Genomic DNA, 19,061 nt, shown 5'->3' with positions numbered 1-19,061 from the left:
CCCTTAGGCAGGAACCCTTTGCATTTCCCTCCCTGCCAGGCTCTGCTCTTCCAGTTCCTTCTTCAGTACTGACTCTCTCCACCCAGGGATTCTGGCCTCTGTTCCCTACCTGAAAGCTGTCCTGGCTTCTGGCCTGGTTTGTTTGTAGATTAGAAAGATGGAGTGCCCAGGGCTTTCCTTCTTCTGTCTCCTAGGGGCCTTGCTCACAACAGAACGAAGGACCATGCACTGAGCTGGAGGGTCCAAGCCTAGAGGGGCAGAAACGTGCACCCAGGTAATCCTACCCAACAAGATCCCTGGGAGGGGAATGCAGCTGGTTCTGTGGGAACTAAGACGGGTTATTTACCTGGGGATGCAGTGGGCGGATAGTTGGTCTGGGCCTTCAAGTCTGAGCAGGAGTTCACCTAGTGACGAGGATGGAAAGGCCTTCCAGACAGATAAAACAGCATGTTCAAAGGCAGGGAAGCATGTTCAGGAAGGTTGGGGAAGTGAACCGGTTAAGAAAAGTCAGGTTGGGGAGATTAGGTTGGTCTAGTTCAGGAAGAAGGGGAGAAGAAGAGGGAACACGTGGTGGGGGTGGTAGTTGGAAGGCAGGAACAGCAGAACAGGTTAGGGGAGCACAGGCAAGGGTGTAGGGAGGAGTTCATTCTGGGACACTCTGAGGTTGAAGGACAGGCACGTCAGTGCCAAATGAGGACAGGCTGTGGCTCAGGTGGTCACCAGAGGGGTCAAGAGGGACCAGAAGCTGCTGCTATTGATGAAAATAATAATAATGGGATGAACCTTTCACTGAGTGATTTCTGTGTGCCAGATGCTGAGCTAAGTAAGCATTTTTACATCATCTAATCCTCAGGATAAGTCTACAAGGTAGGTGTTAGTAGTGGCATTGATCCACAAGGGGTGCTGAGGCTCAGAGAGGAGAAACAATTTGCTCAAGTTCATTCACATTAAAATCGTGCGGTAGGTAGCACTTGAACCCATGCCCATGGGACAGCAGAGCTGAGTCCTTCCTCAAAGTCAGTGGCCAAACCTAGTACCTACCTTGGTCTACAACTCATCTCTTATCCTTTGAAGCTCCCTTGTAAACCCCCTCGCTCCCCAAGCTGAACTACTCACACTTCCCTGAATATTCCAGACCTGTTTACCTCCTGCTTGTTCCACAGGTAGCATCCTCTGCAAGAAATGGCCTACCCGTGGCCCCTTTCTTTCTTTCTTTCTTTCTTTTTTTTTTAAAGATTTTAATTATTTATTTGACAGAGATCACAAGTAGGCAGAGAAGTAGGCAGAGAGAGAAGAGGAGCAGGTTCCCTACTGAGCAGAGAGCCCAGCTTCGGGGCTTGATCCCAAGAGCCTGGGATCATGACCTGAGCCGAAGGCAGAGGCTTTAACCCACTGAGCCACTCAGGCGCCCCTCTGGCCCCTTTTCTAAGAAAATTCTACTCTCTCCAGAACTCAGTGCTAACACAACCTTCTTTGGGAAGTGTTCCTGAACTCCCCACCCCTGTGGATGGGACAGACGGCTACTCCATCCACCCACCCCCAATGCCTACTCCCCTAATCACCCTGCATTACCACTGTTTGCACCTGCCTCCTTCAGGGCTGGGCTGGGTCTGCAGCCCCACCTCATCACCCCACCTGGCAGGGAGACCAGGTGTCAGGGAGTATGTGTGCCTGGTGAATGAATGCAGGACCCAGCCTGGCAGGGAGCGGGCAGGGGGGAGGGTTTAAAGTGGGAGCCCAGGGAGGGGTCAGAGTTCTTCAGAGTTGCTCTGGGACTGATCTTTCGCTTACTGCCTGGGCTGTCGGGTGCCTTATCTGATTAGCCCTGAGTTGACAGGCAAGCCGATGAGATGCTGATAAGGCTCCCTAGTTACTCAGTAACCATGCCCTCGTTAAAAGTCCCACTGTTTGCCTCGGGCATCCAGAACCAACCACTCCTCCCTCTTGGCAGCTGCTGTCATGGACACCTTCCTTCTCTCTGCACTGTGCCTCCTTGCGACCTGGGCTGTCCTGGCAGGGGGAGTCACCGTGCAGGTAAATCCTTTGGCCCAGGTGGCTCTCTGCCCCTAGTGCCCAGGGCCTGTCCTCTGAGAAGCACTCTCCTTGGGCTTGGAGCAGAGGGTGCGTCTCGGGTGTGGCTCTTTCTCAGGAGCCGGTCTCAGCCCTGCCTCCTACCCTTTCCCCTTCAAACTTCCGGAGGGAAGAGAAATCACCGTTAGGGAAAGGGAGGTGACGAACCAGTTTACTGAGTGCCTGCCCGGAGTCAGGTTCCTCCTACCAGCGCCCTGCGAAAATGGGATTATTAGGCCCATTCTCGGAGGAGGAAAACAGCCTCAGAGAAGTTTTTTAACTGGCCCTAGGCACGTGGCTGTGAAATGAAGGTGCTCGATTCAATTCTAGACCTTCCACCTCAGTCTGGTCTATAGCTAGAGCCCTGGCCTGGGTCTTGGGAGTCCTGCGGACATCCTGGAGGGATCTGCAGGCTAACCTCACACTCTGCGCATGTCCCTCTCAGGATGGAAAGTTCTCTTTTCCTTTGGAGTCAGTGAAGAAGCTCAAGGACCTCCAGGAGCTCCAGGAGCCCCACACCAGGAAGAGTGGTGGGCCCGCGGTTCCCCAAGTCTGCAGCCACCAGAAGTTTCCAGAAGAACTCAAACCAATCTGCAAGGAGACCAATGCCCGGGACATCCTCCATAGGCTGGGTGAGTAGCTTCCTCTCCGGTGGGTGGAGCCCGGGAAGCCCCTGATTGGTGGCCCCGAGGGGGAGATGTGCTCTGATTGGTGAATCCGCTGAACCCGTTCTAAGTTGTAATTGGCGAAGTTTACTTTTGAAAGATCCTCGCTCTGGCCGGTGATTGGTTGATGTTTCTGGGTCCTGGGCCCTCTGGCCTTCGCTATTGCTCCTCCTGGGTGCAATCCCCACACTGACTGGATAGCTTGAGCGGTACCGGTTTGGGGAAGAAAGACCCGCAGGTGGGCGGGGACAAGCCTGGGCTTCTCCCGGGGACTCAAAAAGGGGCGCAAGGGAAGTTGGAGACTCTGACCCTTTGGCACCTCACCTCTCCTGCGCAGAGGCCATCGCGGAGGACCCGAGTTCGTGTGAGATCTGTGCCTTCGCAGCCTGTGCGGGGTGCTAGGACAGCCGGCTCGCGGCCCCCTGGCCCTCCCCCGCAGGATGTTCCCACTCCTGCAGCAGCAGCAGCCTCCAGGGGAAGAGTGAAGAGTGGGTGGCCTGGGGCGGCCTGGGAAGGCCCAGCCCCTGACCCATCCCAGTTGCTGGTGCTTCCCAAGATCCACTGCAACCCTCCGCTAATAAACCCATTCCCAGAGTCGTCCTGGTGTCATTTCCTTCCTGCCTTCATTTGCCAGTGGACTTGGAAGCCAGCTTTCTAAGGGTGTCTACCCTGCCCGACAAGCTCGGGGTTTAGTGTGCGCCTCCCCCCGATGAAGCTGCCCCCCCGCCCAGGCGTTGTCACCACACACAGGCACTGAGGGGACCTCAACCCCAAGACCACCCATGGTGCAGGTGGAATTTGTGCTTTTCTTCCACATCTCCTGGGACCCTGGAGACGCTGGGCCCTGAGTGAGTGCAGGAGTCTGCGGGCGTGGATGTCCCCCACACAGCTTGAGGGGTGATGAGACTGGCCCCAGGCTCTGGAGTGTTCAAGGTCCCGCAGGCCTCGGGCCCCATGGACCACAGCAGTGTAGCCTTCTCCACGGGGACCACACCTCAAGCGCAGCCCTCACCCCTTCTTCTCTGCTCCCCTCATCTGTGCTCGGCTCCTCTTCCCACACTCCTAGCCAGATAAAGTCCTCCCTGAGGCCCCAAGGCTGTGCTCCCGTGGCCTCTTTTCCTCAGATGCCCCTCCCAGGAGGGGCTTTGTGTTCCCACTCTGTCCCTGGTGCCCTGTGGGCACTTTGATCAGCTGTACCCCTTGCAGGGCTCTGGCCCGCTGTGCTAGAGTGGCTTCTGTGCCTGGGAAGATCTCTCTGACCCCCAGGGCAGGTGAAACCCACCACACTGATGACTGTGGGAGGACACAACCGAGGGCAGGGGGGAAAGCCAGAGCTACACAGGCCGGCCTCAGGTCTTGCACATACTGTGTGATGCTAGGAAAGTCATTTTCCTTCTCCGTGCCTCAGTGTCCTACCCTGGAAAACTGGGACTGTGATAGTACCTGCCTCCCAGGCTGGGTGAAATACTGTAAATGTGTATGTCATGCAGGTAAAGTTCAGGCCATGTGCAAACAGAGAACCAATAAATGGTAAAAACAAACCAGAAAATGGGGAACCAGGGCCAGGCTGAGACAGGTTCAGACAAGGGCGAGAAGGTGAGGCACAGAGGGCCACTTGTTAGCAAAGTTAGAGGGAAGGGGGAAAGAGGAGTGACCGGGGCATTTCCTGGGGAGTTGGTTGGAGGGGAAAGGACATAGGGTGATTCAGATAGAATTCCCCGGGCTGCAGAATTGGAATTCGCAGGGTGCGGTATCTTCAGGTCAGAAGAGGCTTTATGAAGGGGCTGGGGAGGCAGGCATTTGCATTAGCGCTTGGGATATGCACTGGGGTGGATGGACATTGAAAACCAATCTGGAGGTAGGAAGGCAGAGAGCATTCTAGAAGGTGGAGTAGGTGCGGGCACAGCATGGGGGAAGGTCCGAGGCACTGGAAGGGTCCGGTAGGGACAGGGTGGGTCCTGGGAGGCACACAGGGCTGGGTTTGAACCTGCCTGTGTCACTTACATGTTGTGAAGCCTTCTCTGAGACTTGGTTTCTTCATCCGAAAATGGGAATGCTAGCAGACCCCAGCGCCCAGCGCTGCAGGGGGATTTGAGGAGACGCAGGGTGGGGCAGGGTCATTTAATGCTCCTACTCTAGACCTGGACTCGGGGGGTGGATCCTGGCTCTGCTGTTAGCAGCTACGTGACTGTGGCCAGGACTCAGCCTCTTCTCCCCTCAGGCTCCTCATCTGTAAAATAGGGATGACAAGAATCCCTGCTTTGTGAGGCTGAGCGAAGATTAAATGAGGTGGCCCAGGAAAAGCTCTTATAGCCCCGCTGGGGCCATAGTGGGCGTTCTGCTGGTGCTGCCAGCCTTGTCTGTGTGGGTGAGGGAGAGGAAAGAAGTAGAGCTCTGGGGTTTGTGGCCTGGTGGAGTGGGAGACTGCAGGGCTCATGAGCAGAACTGGGCCGTCGGGAGGGGCAGCTGGTCTTGGGGGAGTTCGCCATGGCCTTGGCTCTGGGTGAACTGAGCTCAGAGACCATGGCCCCCTTTGTGTCTGGCTCTCCTCTCTGGCTGCACAGGACAGGGGCTGTGGAGGAGCCCAGCCTGTGGAAAGGCTCGGGAGCTGGCGGCCGCTGTGAGAACATAGGGGACCCTCTGTGAGGCAGCATCGGTGTGGCGCTGGGCCATGGGGAGCCACTAATGTGGTGGTTGAGAGCACGGGGTCTGGCCCGGCCTGCCGTTCTACCACTTCGCTGAGCCACCATCCTGGATGAGCCTGTCACCCTGGACTAGTCGGGTCGCTCTCTGCACGTGGGTCTCTTTATTTGTAAAGCGGAGCGGTTATTGAACAGTACCTGCTTCATTAGACTGTTTCCAGGACTCCGTGGGTTTAGAGTAAGGTCTAGGGTACAGCAAATGCTCATAGACTGTTCATTTTTTTAAAAATTTTATTTATTTGAGAGAGGGAGAGATAGCGGGAAAGAGCACACAATCAGAGGGAGAAGGAGAGGGAGAAGCAGGCTTCCTGCCGAGCAGGGAGCCTGATGTGGGGCTCAATCCCAGGACCCCAGGATCATGACCTGACCCAGAGGGGAATGGTTAACAACTGAGCCACCTCACGGTGCCACCACCTAGGCACCGTGACATTAGTTGTTGTTGTTGTTGTTATTATTATTATTATTCCTCAGGGTCACCAGGATGGAGGGAAGGAGGAAAGGTCTCCCTTCTGGAGCTGGCCAGACCGTACTAGCGAACCTGAGAAGGAAGGGAGCTCGGGGTGGTAAGGGTGAAGGTCAAGGCCCATCTTCTCAGGAGCCCCAGGGCAGAGGCAGTCCAGACACCTGGCCTGGGGAGGGGGCACCACGTGGTTTTTCCCTGTACCCTCCCCCCAATCGGTGCAGCCCCACCTCCAGGGGAAGCTCTCTGCCCCCCTATTCCCCCTTCATCCTGGGCTGGAGCACAGTTTGGGCTCTGCAGCTGGGCTGGGCCTGGAGCTTGACTTGTGGGGTCAGATCGGTCCAGGCGCTCTGCAGCGTCTAAGCTCTGTGATTTTGGGGAACTCATTCCACGCCCCAGCCCCGCCAGCCTCCTGCCTCCTGTGTGAAACAGGGCTCGCTGATCCAACTCCTCAGGCACTGGAGACTGGGAAACCCCTGCTTGTGTCCTGAGATCCGCCTTTCTGCCGGCGCACTCAGCTTCCCAAGCAGCTCTGCTGGGGGCTCCCAGGGACGGACACATGGACTCCAGACTCGGGGTGTAGGTAGTTGGGCATCTTTATTAGGCAGCAAGGCTGCCTTGGGCCAGACTCCCCTCCAACCATGTGTCCAACCGCCTTGTGCCACGTCCAGCCGCTCGGGCCTCGGACCGGTGATGGATGCGTGCAGAGGCCTCGAACCCGGGCTGTGGGCTGGGACGGCAGCAGGCTGGGGGCCACGTGCGCGCGGGCTCGGGGCAGCCAGCCCCGTCAGAGGCAGCCGGTGCAGGCGACGTTCACACACAGCTCGCAGTCGTCGTTAGCGATGCTCTCTGGGCGGGGGACAAGGCCAGTCACCGGCTGCCCGCGAGACATGGGGGCCGGGGCCGCCGGAGAAGGCCGGCTCTGGAGAGGGCCTGACCGTGTCACCAGCATCTGTCTCAAGGGTCTGGAGCCTCAAGTTTCAACAGCAGAGAGTGGCCCGGGGCCGAGTCCCAGGCCTCCCCTGCCTCCTGGTGCCTGGGCCAGCCCCGTACACCCTTGGGGCTGGGGATATCCCTGTTGGCTCTCTCGCGAGGAGAGGGGGCCGGGCACAGGGCCGGGCACGGGCCTGACACTTCATGGGTGTCACGCTCACTGGCCAGCTCTGCTCCCTCACTTTTGGCTTAGATGTCACCTCCTCTTGGAAGCCTGTCAGACCCCTTATGGGACCCAGATGTGAGCCATTTCCCCTCGGTCCCCTGTGCTTCCCCTATGGCCCCCCCAGCATCCCCCACCCCTATTGTGGTCCTTGCTTACAGGGCTCTGGCCCAGGCCTCCCTTCCCTCTTCAGAGGTGGGAACCTGTGAAGTCCGCTAGGACCATCAGCGGTCCGGGGTGCTGGGGCCGAGGGGTTCCTGGCATATCTGACTTGCGGTGCCCAGACAGGGAAGGCCAGAGGCTGAGCTTTTTGACTCTCCCTGTCCCAGGCACTGGGTGCTTACTAGAAAGAACATGAAGTGGCGGAGATGAGGGGGTGGGGAGGAGGCGGGGGTTGGTTGGCAGGAAGCCCCGCAGGGGTGAGGATACTCACTCAAGGCCTGGAGGACGCTGGCAGCTTCCTTGGAGGTGCAGATGGGCTGGAGGTCCGGTGGCAGGGCCGGGTGGTGACACACGGAAGGCACGAGTCTCTGGGCCCGGAGTCTGGAGACTCTGGAGGGGTTAGGCTCTGCTCCCCTCTGCTCTTCCAGGTCCCTCAGCTTCTTCACTGATTCCAGCTGGACCTGGAAGCCTTGGTGCTGGAGGGCCGGAGGGGACAGGAGGTGAGAAGGTATCAAAACCTGGGTCGGGACACCAGAGCTCCTCAGACCCCACAGAGCCTTCCCTGTTCTCATGGGGGGTCCTGGGAACAGGGACTGCCAGGGAGGTGGGGAGCTGGTGCCTGATACGTCACACCCCACCATGCCACAGGCCCCGCATTACTGTGTATGAGGTCATAGCGAGGCTGGGGAGCAAGTGATTCAAGGTATGGGCTTTGGAGGTCCGCGGAACCCTGTTCAAATCCTGGTTCTTCACAACTGGTCTCCTGTCTCTTCCGCACTTGGGGCCTCATCAGATGCATGCATCTCCCTAGTGCCTGGCACCTGGGCCACACTCGGTAACGGGGTGATCTCCCCTGAACGGACATGGCGCAGTGACACCCCCAGCTGGCCGGTTCCAAGGCCAGAGATGCAGGGGGAAGCTGCCTCCCCTGTGCCCCCACAAGGAGGTCCCACCGGGAGTCAAGAATGTGTCGGACTCCCAGGGCCACAGACGTCCCCCTCCTTGCTGGCCCCTGGCATCCTGGCACCCCACGGGCAGGCCCTGGAAGGAGCCCCAGGCCCCCTGCTGACTTCACTCTGAGCCTTTGTGTATACTGGGCCCTCTGCCCCGAGCGGTCCACATCCTCTGTGCCCGGCTGCCTCCTGCTCAGCCTGCAAGGTCAGCTGTCACCTGCCAGGGAACCTTTTTCTGGTGACTCTCTCCCACCCACCCGTACATGGGCGACCAGAGAGACTCCTCTCCTTCGGGGCTCCTTAAGGGTGGGGACCACATCTTGTTCCAGCTTCTGACCTCTGACCAGGATGTGCCTTCTGAGAGAGCAGTGGTGACTAGCGGTGGTTTATGATTGCTGTCATCACCATTGTCATTGCCATCCGCGCTCCGGCTGCCCCCACCCACCTGCTGTCTTGGTCCCTGGGTTGTGATTAAGTGTTGGGGTGAGCCCTGGGAATTGCTTTCCTGTATCCCATGAATTTCCCAGCATCCCCTCACCATCCCAGCCCCTCCCCTTGGGGACCTTCAGGCGAAGGGCACAGTGGCCAGAGGGACTCACCTGAATGGAGACTGAGTGTGTGTCCTGCAGCAGCAGGAGGAAGACCACCGCCACCCCGGGCAGGAGCCCTGACACCATCCTGCCACTCATCTCACTCCGTCTGTATCCCATTGCCCCTGCCCACCGACTCCCATCTGCTTCCCCAGTGAGGAGCTCTTTATAGGCCGGACTCCAGTGCCCTGGTCACTCATTAACTGGCCAGCTGGGGTGGGGCTGACAGCAGGCTGGCTCTCGGACAAGCCTGAGCCCATTCCCAGGAAGGGGGCTGGAGGTGATAAGGACAGGGAGGCCCAGAGGTCCTAGGAGGAGGCACCTGGGGTGGGGGGAGGGAAGCTCTGTGGGAGGGCCTTGGACACACCCCTTACTTTAGCTCCAGAAGACACTTAGTTAGGTGGAATGATGGAGAGACCATTTTTTTTTTTTTTAAGATTTTATTTATTTATTTGTTAGAGAGAGAGAGAGAGCACAGGCAGACAGAGTGGTAGGCAGAGGCAGAGGGAGTAGCAGGCTCCCCGCCGAGCAAGGAATCTGAGGACACTGGGATCATGACCTGAGCCGAAGGCAGTCGCTTAACCCGCTTAACCAACTGAGCCACCCAGGTGTCCCTGGAGAGACCATTCTACGACTGAGAAAGTGAGGCGCAAGAGGTGACGTAACTTGCCCCAGGTCACCAAGCCAGTCGATGGCAAGAGCAGGGACTCGAGTGTCTTTGACTCAGGTCAGCCCATGGTCCTTTCTTCACAGCCTTGGAGACAGGACTTGGGCTCAAATCCTGGTCCTGCTGCCGCTGTGGGAGTTTGGGCAAGTCACACCAACTCCAGCGAGCCCGTCTCGCTCTCCCATCAAGTGGGCATCATGACAAAATCTGCTGCATGAGGTCCCTGTGGAGATGACGGGGCGGGGACCTCTGGAGTCCCCAGGGAACAGGGGACAGGCAGTGCCTAACCCACCAGCCCAAGGGCTGATCATTGGTCAGAAGAGGGCAAAGTCCCCAAGGGTGTCATCGCCGCTTCCACCCAGCAGCTGTTAACCGTGCTCGAGCCAAGGCTCACCTCTGCTGGGCAGGGAGCCCGGCACGGGACAGCACCCCACTCACGACACTCAGTTGAGGCCCAGGTGGCCCAGCGAGGCTCACTTTCCAACCTGTAGCTAACATTTGACCTCATCAGGCTCGAAGACCCTGCTGGCCCACAGCTTTGCTGATGAATTCCACCTGCCTGAAATGCCCGTCTCCCCCCGTTCCTTATCTTGGGATGGAATGGGAAAGGGCTTGGGTGAGCTCTGGCATTTCCTATGTCTGGCTTTGAATCCAGACTTGAGCCTTTACTCTTCAGAGTGTGAAGGAATTAATGGACTCTGACATGCTTTTTCAGCTGAAAACAGAGAATAACCACCCGTAACCATAGCTTTCGTTTCTTGAACGTGCACCGTGAGCGAGCTAAGCACAGTGCTGGTTTATGAGAGTGACTCCATCCGATCCTGTAGGAGAGGTGTAATGGTGGTCTCCATTTTCCAGATGAGTAACCCAAGGCCCAACAAGGTCAAGGGCTGTGTGGGTAAAAAGGGACAGCCGGCCTTCGGTCTGTTCAGCTGACTGTTCTAGAAAAAGGAGCATGGGCCTTGGAGGCAAGAAGATCTCTCTGCTTCTCAACCGTGTGACTTTGGGTACCTTAGTTAGCTTCTCTGAGCCTCTGTTTTCTTCATCAATGAGTGGAGGAAATCATGAATAATTTCATGGTGGCTACCATGAGCAAACACAGAGCAGGCCCACCCCAGAGGAGTCCAGGACTCTCTCCCTGTCCCCAAGCTGACCGTTTCCCCAGCTAGCGGCCATGCAGTCTGTGGAGGCCCCTCTTTCTCTTCCCTGCCTTCTGGCTCCTCCAGCCACGGCCCATCGTGCATTCCTCTTTTCCTGGGAATAAGATGTGACTTCCCTATTGCCTACCATGACTCAAATTCCCATCTTGGCCCAGGTCCTCCTAATCACGTCACAAATGACCCCCCATCCATCAAAAGTAACTGAGTCACAGGTGCAAACCCACGCTGCCGCCCACGATCAGCCGGGGTGCTCTGACATTTCCCAGGGTGCTCTGACCTTCCTCTGACCATCATACCAGCCTGGACTCTGGTCTCTGTGTGGAAGCTTCAGACCGCCATGGCAGAGTGAGTGACGGTTTGCCTGTGTGTGTGTGTGTGTTCAGGCTCTCCTCTCTCCAAACTGGGTTTCCTGCCCGGGGCCCACCTCCATGGAGCCCTGGCACCTGTGACCCGCCCTGCCCCTAAAGGGACCACTTCCTGAGCAGCACTTACCACCACCGACCACTCTGACTCTCTTAAAATAAAGCATTTTCTCCACTTGCCTTCTGGGACACATGTTCTCCAATCTCATGGGCCTATCTACTTGAGCTTCTTTGTTGGTCGTCCCTTCTCTTTTTGACCTCTGGACCTCAGAATGCTCCAGGGGCTCCAGCACTCAGTCCTGGGACCACTCTTCTGGGTCTGATCACCAGTGATCTTATCTTGTCTCAGGAACTTCAGCCACAGGTTCCCGATTCTCCCCCTAACCTGACCTCTCTCCTCAGTTCCAAACTCCTTTGTTTACTGGCTCAGCCTCTCCCATAACAGTCCATGATACTGCCAGTCCCCCAGTTCCTCAGGCCGATAATCTGAGAGTCATTCTTGATGCTGCTTTTACCTTACCTTTCCTTTCCTTTTCTTTCTTTCTTTCTTTCTTTCTCCCTCCCTCCCTTCCTTCCTCCCTTCTTTTTTCCCCCCACAATTCAATTCATCAGCAAATCCAGTTGGCTCTACCTTTAAAATATTTCTAGACACTAACCATGACTCACTGTCTCCACTGTTATTTAAGGTCCAAGCTATTGATCATTGGCCCAAGCTATTGATCAAGGTCCAAGAGTTATCATTGATCTCATGGATTATTGCAACAGCCTTTTATTAGTCAGAAATTTCCAGAGAAATAGAACCAATGTAGAATATATATATAACATCGGCTACTTCCCCAACGTTGATCCTCTCAAGGTCACCAGCCACTTCCATGCTGCCAAACCCAGAGGGCAGTTCTGGGTTTGCATCCTACCGGAGCTCACTGCAGCATCTGACCCAGGGGCTTATGCACTGGTGTCTGAAACACTTTCTTCATTTGGCTTTGAGACACCCCTCTCGTGCCGGTCTCTATCTACTACTGCTCCTTCTCCTTCTGCTGTGCTGGTTCCTGCCTCTCTGCCTTACTTCCAAATGTTGCAGTGCCTTCTTCGGGTTCTGTCTTGGGACCTCTCCCCTCCTCCATCCAGTCACTGCCCCAATCCAGTGTCACATGCCACGAATCATATACTCCTTCAGGATTTTACATATATATATAAATATGTATTTATATATATATATATATATATAAATTTATCTCATCTTTCCTCTCTTTCTTCTATCTACCTACCTATCATCTATCAGTCATCTCATCTATGCCTGACTATCTAATCTAGATTTATTTTAAGAAACTGGCTTATTTAATTGTGGGGCTTACAAGTCTGAAATCTTTAGGGCAGAGTACAGACCGGTGGGCTGGAAATTCAGGTGCAAGAGTTGATGTTGCAGTCTTGAATCTGAGACCTATGAGGCAGGCAAACAAGTGCCAAAGGCAGACTGGGCCTTGATGTTGCAGTCTTGGGGCAGAATTCCCTCATCTTCAGGAAATCTCAGTCTTCGCTCTTAAGGCCTTCAGGTCCTTGGGAGAAGCCCATTCCCATTATTCACTCCAGGTTTGCTGACTGTAAATGTTAATCACATCTGAAAAATTATCTTCACAGCAACATCCAGACTATTGTTTGACCAAACAGCTGTGGACCATAGCCTGGCCAAGAGAGGCCTTCTGTACAGAGATGGATCTCTCTGTATCCATCCTTGCCCCTCATTGGGAGCCTTCTCCACACGGCAGCCAGAGTGATTCTTTCACAGTCTAAGTCAGACTATGTCTCTCCTTGGCTCTCATCTGCTAACAGCTTCCCATTTTACTCAGGGGAAACCCAAAGTCTTCCACTGTTCTACAAAGTCCCTTTGGCACCCCTCCAAAGATTTTGACCTTATCTCCAAAGAGTCTGCGCTTCACTCTGTGAGTTCTGGCCACACTAGCTTCCTTGCTGTCACCCAAAGTCACCAAAGGCTGCTTGCTTCGGGGTCTTTGCTCTTCTCCCACACATTAACATGGCTCACCTGTCACTTCACCCCGGTATCTGCTCAAATGCCACTTCCCCAGAGAGCTCTTTTCTGCCCGTCCTACCTTGTTTCTTTGCTTTCTTATAGCACTGGTCCTATATCTACATTTCATTTCTTGCATTTCCCTCCCTACTAGATGGTAAGCTCTATTTGAGTAAAGGATTTGTCTGGTTTGTTCTCCCAAAAAAATATCTGGCACGTGGCTGTGCCCAACCAATAGCTGATGAGATGACTGAATGAATGTGGTTTCCTACTCTCTGAGCCTCATCCGTCACATCTAGCACCTTCCCGACACACGGAAGGGCCTGGCCCATGCTGTGTGTTCATAAAAAATGCTGGTTATTATTTTTTTCATAGTTGTAAAATTATTTATCAAGAAACAATCTTTTTGTGTCTTAGGTGTATAGCAAACTCTAAGGCATTCAATCATGTAACCAATATTTGCTGATGGCCTACCATGTGACGAGCACCGTTCTAGGCACAAGAGATAAAACAGCCAACATAATGAGCGAAGTCACTGCCTACCATGCCGTGCTGGTGGCTTGCACAGAGCATCAGAATCGAGATGTGAGCAGGTGTTGGATCCTAGAGATTCTTTGAAATGGGAGCCACAGGATTATTTTCCGTTACCTTGGAGGTCAAGCATGAATGAAGAGAGGAGTCAAAGTCAACTCTAAGGTTGTCCCAAGTCAAGCAGTGCTGCCCTCTGTTGAGATGGGAAACAAAGGAGCAGGTCGAGTGAGGGTATCAAGAGTTCTGATTGGACTTGTTAACTTCGAGATGCCTGTTTGACATTTGTAAGGATGAGGCCACAGACTTACAAGTTGTGGTCGTGAGGGAGTATATGATTGATTCGTTGAGTTCTGACACTGGATTGGGGGACTGACTGGATGGAGGAGAGGAGAGGTCCCAAGATGGAACCCTAAGAGGGCACTGCGACATTTGGAGGTAGGGCAGAGAGGCAGGAACTAGCACAGCAGAAGGAGAAGGAGCAGTAGTAGATAGAGACCAGCACGAGAGGGGTGTCTTCAAAGCCAAATGAAGAAAGTGTTTCAGACACCAGTGCATAATCCCCTGGGTCAGATGCTCTAGTGAGCTCTGAAGATGAAGACGGAGAACTGCCCTCTGGGTTTGGCAGCATGGAAGTGGCTGGTGACCTTGAGAGGATCAACGTTGGGGAAGAAGTGGCTATAAAGTTGGAAGGGAGGCCTGAGGAGGAAGGAAGACAGGGAGTGGACCTAGTGGGGGTACAGTATGGCTCTAGGGCTAGAGTTTTTAGCTGTCACTTTCAATTAAAGGCTAAAATGGAAAGATGACAGGTTTAAAGAAGGATCAGCATAGTGGGTCCAACACATGAGCAGAGTTGAACTGGAAGGCCCTGAATGGGGAGCTCATTAAACCAGAGTGGATTTCCCAGCAGGGCCCAAATGAGATTTTGTCCTGTCCCTGGAAAAGTGGGTGACCTAGCGAGTGGTTTTACTTTTGCTACAGGAAACCTAGAACCAAATGTATACCCCAATATTAGTAACCAACCGAATCTCATTCAATCTACGTCTTCTCCTTTGGTTCTTTTCCCATCATATGGTACTGATTGCTCTGCACACCCACACCCACACCCACACCCACACACAATACCCCCACTGACCCGTGCACACACCCCCCCACACACACCCACATGCCCACCCCCACCCCATCCACACCCACACCCACACACCCCAACCCTCACACACACCCATGCACCCATATCCACCCTCCACCCCTCCACCGCACACCCCCGCCCCACCCCTGTCTGGTTTGTTTATAGTCTGGCCAGCTTCATTGTTTTTATGGACTGGGGGTTGGGTTAAGCGTTAAAACACAAATAAGTGAATCAGGGTTGCCCCCTGGTGATGGGCAGCTGACACTGCAGGCAGAGAAAGCCGAATGGCCGTGACTCCTCGACAGTTAATGAGAGAGCAAATAGGTGAAAATTTATACTCTCTGATTTGAGGGGCAGTGGGAAGCCTCTGTCCCCATGTCCACTCCTGGGGTGGGGGGAATCCTATCAGTGTGATCAGGATGGTCACCGTCAGTGATGCTCCTTGGAGATGCCAGAAAGGAAAATGTGTGAGGTTGTTCTGGAAAAGTCCCTGCTTGCCAGCTGTTGCCTGAGTCCTGTGGTCTCCAGACAGTAGAGGCTGAGGTGAACAAAGAGGCTGAAATGAAGGGGAGAGGCAGGAGAAGTTCAGAGCTGACCTAGCCATGGGGGTGGGGGAGGTGGCACTGAAATCAGGTCTTGAGGGCCGCCAAGGGGCAGCTGAGGCAGCAAGAGAAATGGAGGATGAGACGTGGCTTCCAGAGACCGGCACGGCCTGAGCTGGGCTGCTCTGGGAGGAGGACACGGTGTGTGACTCTGGCCCTGACTTATTTTTTTTTTTTTTTTTTTTGAAGATTTTATTTATTTATTTGAGAGAACGAGACACAGCAAGAGAGGGAACACAAGCAGGGGGAGTGGGAGAGGGGGAAGCAGACTTCCTGCTGAGCAGAGAGCCCGACGCCCAGGACCCTGGGATCATGACCTGAGCCGAAGGCAGACGCTGAACGGACTGAGCCTCCCAGGCTCCCTCTGACCCTGACTTCTGCCCCTGCAGTCAAAGGCAGGCACAGCAAGGGGTGTGTGTGTGTGCACGTGCACATCCACACCCTTGCATGGGCATGTGTGCAAATGTGCACACACGTGTGTTTTGTGCATCTATACGTGGATGGGCGAGAGTGTTGTAAGTGTGCACGTGTGAGTGTGTTTGTGCAAGTGCGTGCACGTGTGAGAGTAGCTTGTTGGTAGGTGGGTGCTTTGTGTGTGTGTGTGTTGGCAGTTGTGAGAGTGTGGCTGTGTGTGTATATATGAGTGTGTGTGTCCAAGTGTGAGCAGGCATGTGCCTCTGAACATGAGCGTGAGCAGATGTGCGTGTGACTGCAATAATGGAGCATGAGTCTGTGTGAGTGTGTACGGGGTGTGTGTGTGAGTGTGTGTTGGGTGTTGGAAGGGAGGCCTGGTGTTTGGCTCAGGAGAGTGGCTGGAAGGTTCTGTCTGATGCAGATGGGCCCTGGGGAGCCAGCAGGTGCGGAGGGCTCCAGGGGAGGCGAGGGGGCGGGCTGGAGCCAGGGGAGGCGGTTGAGAGCAGCTGCCACGAAGCTGGGGAGTGAATGGAGGAGCCGGGAAGTTGTCCAGCTCTCGGCAACCATTGCAGAACGTTCTCTCCTCTTCCACTCCCCGCTCGCGCCAGCAGCCAGCAGAATGCTGTGGCTCTGAAGTAAGGCAGAGCAAGGTCCGGGGCTCACCCATGTCTCTGAGGTTCTGCCCTCAGCTGGGAGGCAGGACCAGCACCCTCGGGGGCCGAGTGGGGGCCGGGAGGGCGAAGGAGAGCTGCAGTGCCTGGAGGGCTCCAGGGAGCCAAAGAGGGCCCAGGCCCCCAGCGAAGGGCCTTGCACCAGCAAACACGTGGCTTCCTCACATGACCCTGCACCCACCTTTTAAGGGGCAGAGTCCCCGAGCTGACCTAGCACTGTGCACTCAGCCCGCAGGGGCGGCACGGGGTTCTAGAGCATGCCTTCCCACGCTGGGCCGTGCCCCGTCCCCTCCACTCTCTGCTGTCCCCTCCACCCTCTGTCCCTTCCAGAGGTTCAAGGGAATGACACAGGGAGAGAAGGCATCCTCGTCATGTCCCTGGGGAGCATTATCTCGTGGCAGAAGTTCTTGGGTTCCTGGAATTCTGGTCACTCAAAGAACAGACACGGATGTCGGTTCACGTACCAGCATCGCTGGTAGCAAGACAGCAACAACATAGGGTGAGTGTACGGCATAGTCGGGCATGAGTCCTTGTCTGACCAACAAACATTTATTAGGCACCAACCAGGGCCTGGAAATGGCTAAGACAGCCGGTGTCTGCAAAGGGCCCACAGTCAGTAAGAACAGAGGAGGACAGTGCCGTGTGTCAGATGCAGGGAGCGGAGAGGCTCAGGGGGAGGGGGGCACCCCCTGCCTCCAGGGAGGAAGTGGGGGAAGCGGTCAGGCACCACCAGCCCTTTGCTCCCATTCATGCCCAGGGTGCCCCTCTGCCCTCTCCTACCCTGCTAGGTCAACAGCCCAGACCCCGGCCCTCCCTCCTCTCCTCTTCTGAGGAACTCCTGCAGCCCTTGTCTTCCCTGCCATGGAACCGAGCGTCTGCTAGCTTTATCACTCAGTTTCTAGTGCAAGGGACTCCACCGTCAGACTGTGTCTCCTCCAGGGCACAGGCTCAATTTCACATTCCTCAGACACCCGCGGCCTAGGTTGGGACACACTCATCTTTACTGATGCTTCAGCTGTGTGTGGGGGTCTTTTGTCTGCACCCCGACCCCACCCCCATTCCTACCCCCTCCCTCCTCTCTACCGTAGAGGAAATCCTAAGTGCTGAGTCAGGGCCCAGCCTTGGCAAGCAGGATGGCGTCTCATTAAATGGGGACGGGACACAGACTCCCCGCAGCATTCATGGGATCGATGTCCAAGGCGCAGCTGCCATGTAGGTTCCAAAAATTTGCAGTTGGGGATCATTGTGAAACTTGATTGCTCTGTCTTGGGGACTTCTTGAAGTCCAACTCCACAATGAAGCCAATCAGACTCAACCATCAAATGTCAAATAGGAGCTAATGAACCATTCACGGGCTTGGGAGAGAAATCAGGCAATCTCTTATTTCACGATCATCCCTTCCAAATATTGAATCTGAACTGTAAGCAGAATTCGCTGTAATTGCATCCCCCTCCTGTCGGGCGTGGGGGATCATTGGCATTCAGGGCATGTCTCGGCTTTCTGGAGAGAGGCTTGACGAGCCAACCCACTGCTTTCCAGAGGCACGTGCTTCTGGGGCATCGCGCTGACAGGCAGTCGGCAGGGAGCGCCGGGATTCCTCCGGGCCTTGTGGTTGAGACTGTCAAGCTTGGTGTTGGCTGGGCGTCCCAAGTACTCACGCGGCATCCTCTTTGTGAGGAAGGACATCTGCGTGGAGGGAGGGGGACCTCCTCACAGAAGCCCGCCTGGGAGCTTGGGTGAACTTCAGGAGGGTGGGTGGGGTTAGGGACAGTGTCATGTGTCTGGTCCCTGTCTCTCTGTCAGCTGCATTAGGGTCTGCAAAGACTCGTGTCTGGGCCCACCTGATGGCCCAGTACATACGCTGCTCCGTGTGCCCATCTCAAACATCCGGCTGGGTGATGAGGGTTTGTTGTCTCCTCTATTTGGAGCAGCGCTGTGATGCAGGACATGATCCCTTTCACTGTCAGTCCCGCAGGAAGCCGCAGGTAGCACAGTGGCGAGTCATTCCCTGTGTCAGAGACGGCTGGTTGCGCACGGAAGTTCGCTCTCCCCTCCCAAACCGTACAGTCATGGCTGGAAAGCCCCTGTGGAGCAGGGGGCAGGCAGCCAAGCTTGGTCAGGTAACTAGCTCCCATCACTGGAATGTGTGAGGAAGTGACGTGGGCCACTTGTTGTTCAAGTTAGTTGCCGATGATGACAAGGCTCTCCAAGATGGCAGAGTCCCAAAAGGGAAGGGGTGAGGGTTCTTCCACGGACACCTTCAGGATAAGGGCTGTGGTGGACAGAGTGCCCTGAAGAGTTCCACTTCTTGTCCCTCCGAGCATCTTACTGTGATGTGAACTCACAATTCCCCCCACAAAGGTGGAGTGTACTGCTCCCATCGGTGGAATGAGGGAGCAGTAAAATGGGGCAAAAGCCCCAAGTCAAAATGTCACAAGACCCTGCATGTTTCTCTGTGTTTGTTTGTCTCTCTGCCGTCTGCACCTGAGCATTCCTGGCTCATCTGCCGCTGGAGTTTTGGGGTTGCTTGTTACGCAGCATTAGGACAATAGGTAACAGACACAGTGGTCTACTAACCGGGAAGGACTCTACCTCAGACTGTGATGGGAGAGAGGAATTTCTGTCCTCCATTTTGGGGTTGACCTGTACTATCTGTTTGGCTTACCCTGATTAAAAAGCCCCACTACTTCTCTGCACACCCCCCATCACTTCAGGATGAAGGGTCCAGAAAAATCTGGCTGTTG

General features: G+C 55.2%; 2 protein-coding genes across 2 annotated transcripts; one reads left to right on the top strand and one right to left on the bottom strand.

The window, feature by feature from the left end:
• The first annotated feature begins 1,928 nt into the window (after window positions 1-1,928).
• On the top strand, window positions 1,929-3,332 carry GUCA2A (guanylate cyclase activator 2A). The gene is made up of 3 exons (XM_044236380.1): window positions 1,929-2,034; window positions 2,516-2,702; window positions 3,073-3,332. Exons 1-3 carry the CDS (start codon window positions 1,960-1,962, stop codon window positions 3,135-3,137), a joined length of 327 nt encoding a protein of 108 aa, XP_044092315.1. The 5' UTR covers window positions 1,929-1,959; the 3' UTR covers window positions 3,138-3,332.
• Window positions 3,333-6,469: 3,137 nt separating this feature from the next.
• Window positions 6,470-8,893, bottom strand: GUCA2B (guanylate cyclase activator 2B). The gene is made up of 3 exons (XM_044236379.1): window positions 8,768-8,893; window positions 7,487-7,691; window positions 6,470-6,746 (listed from the first exon to the last, which is right to left on the bottom strand). Exons 1-3 carry the CDS (start codon window positions 8,876-8,878, stop codon window positions 6,685-6,687), a joined length of 378 nt encoding a protein of 125 aa, XP_044092314.1. The 5' UTR covers window positions 8,879-8,893; the 3' UTR covers window positions 6,470-6,684.
• Window positions 8,894-19,061: the final 10,168 nt, after the last annotated feature.

The sequence above is a fragment of the Neovison vison genome, chromosome 2, assembly GCF_020171115.1.
Source record: "Neovison vison isolate M4711 chromosome 2, ASM_NN_V1, whole genome shotgun sequence".
Taxonomy (NCBI): domain Eukaryota; kingdom Metazoa; phylum Chordata; class Mammalia; order Carnivora; family Mustelidae; genus Neogale; species Neogale vison.
Note: the sequence above shows the minus strand (reverse complement) of the source record. Positions and strands in the feature narration are given on the sequence as shown.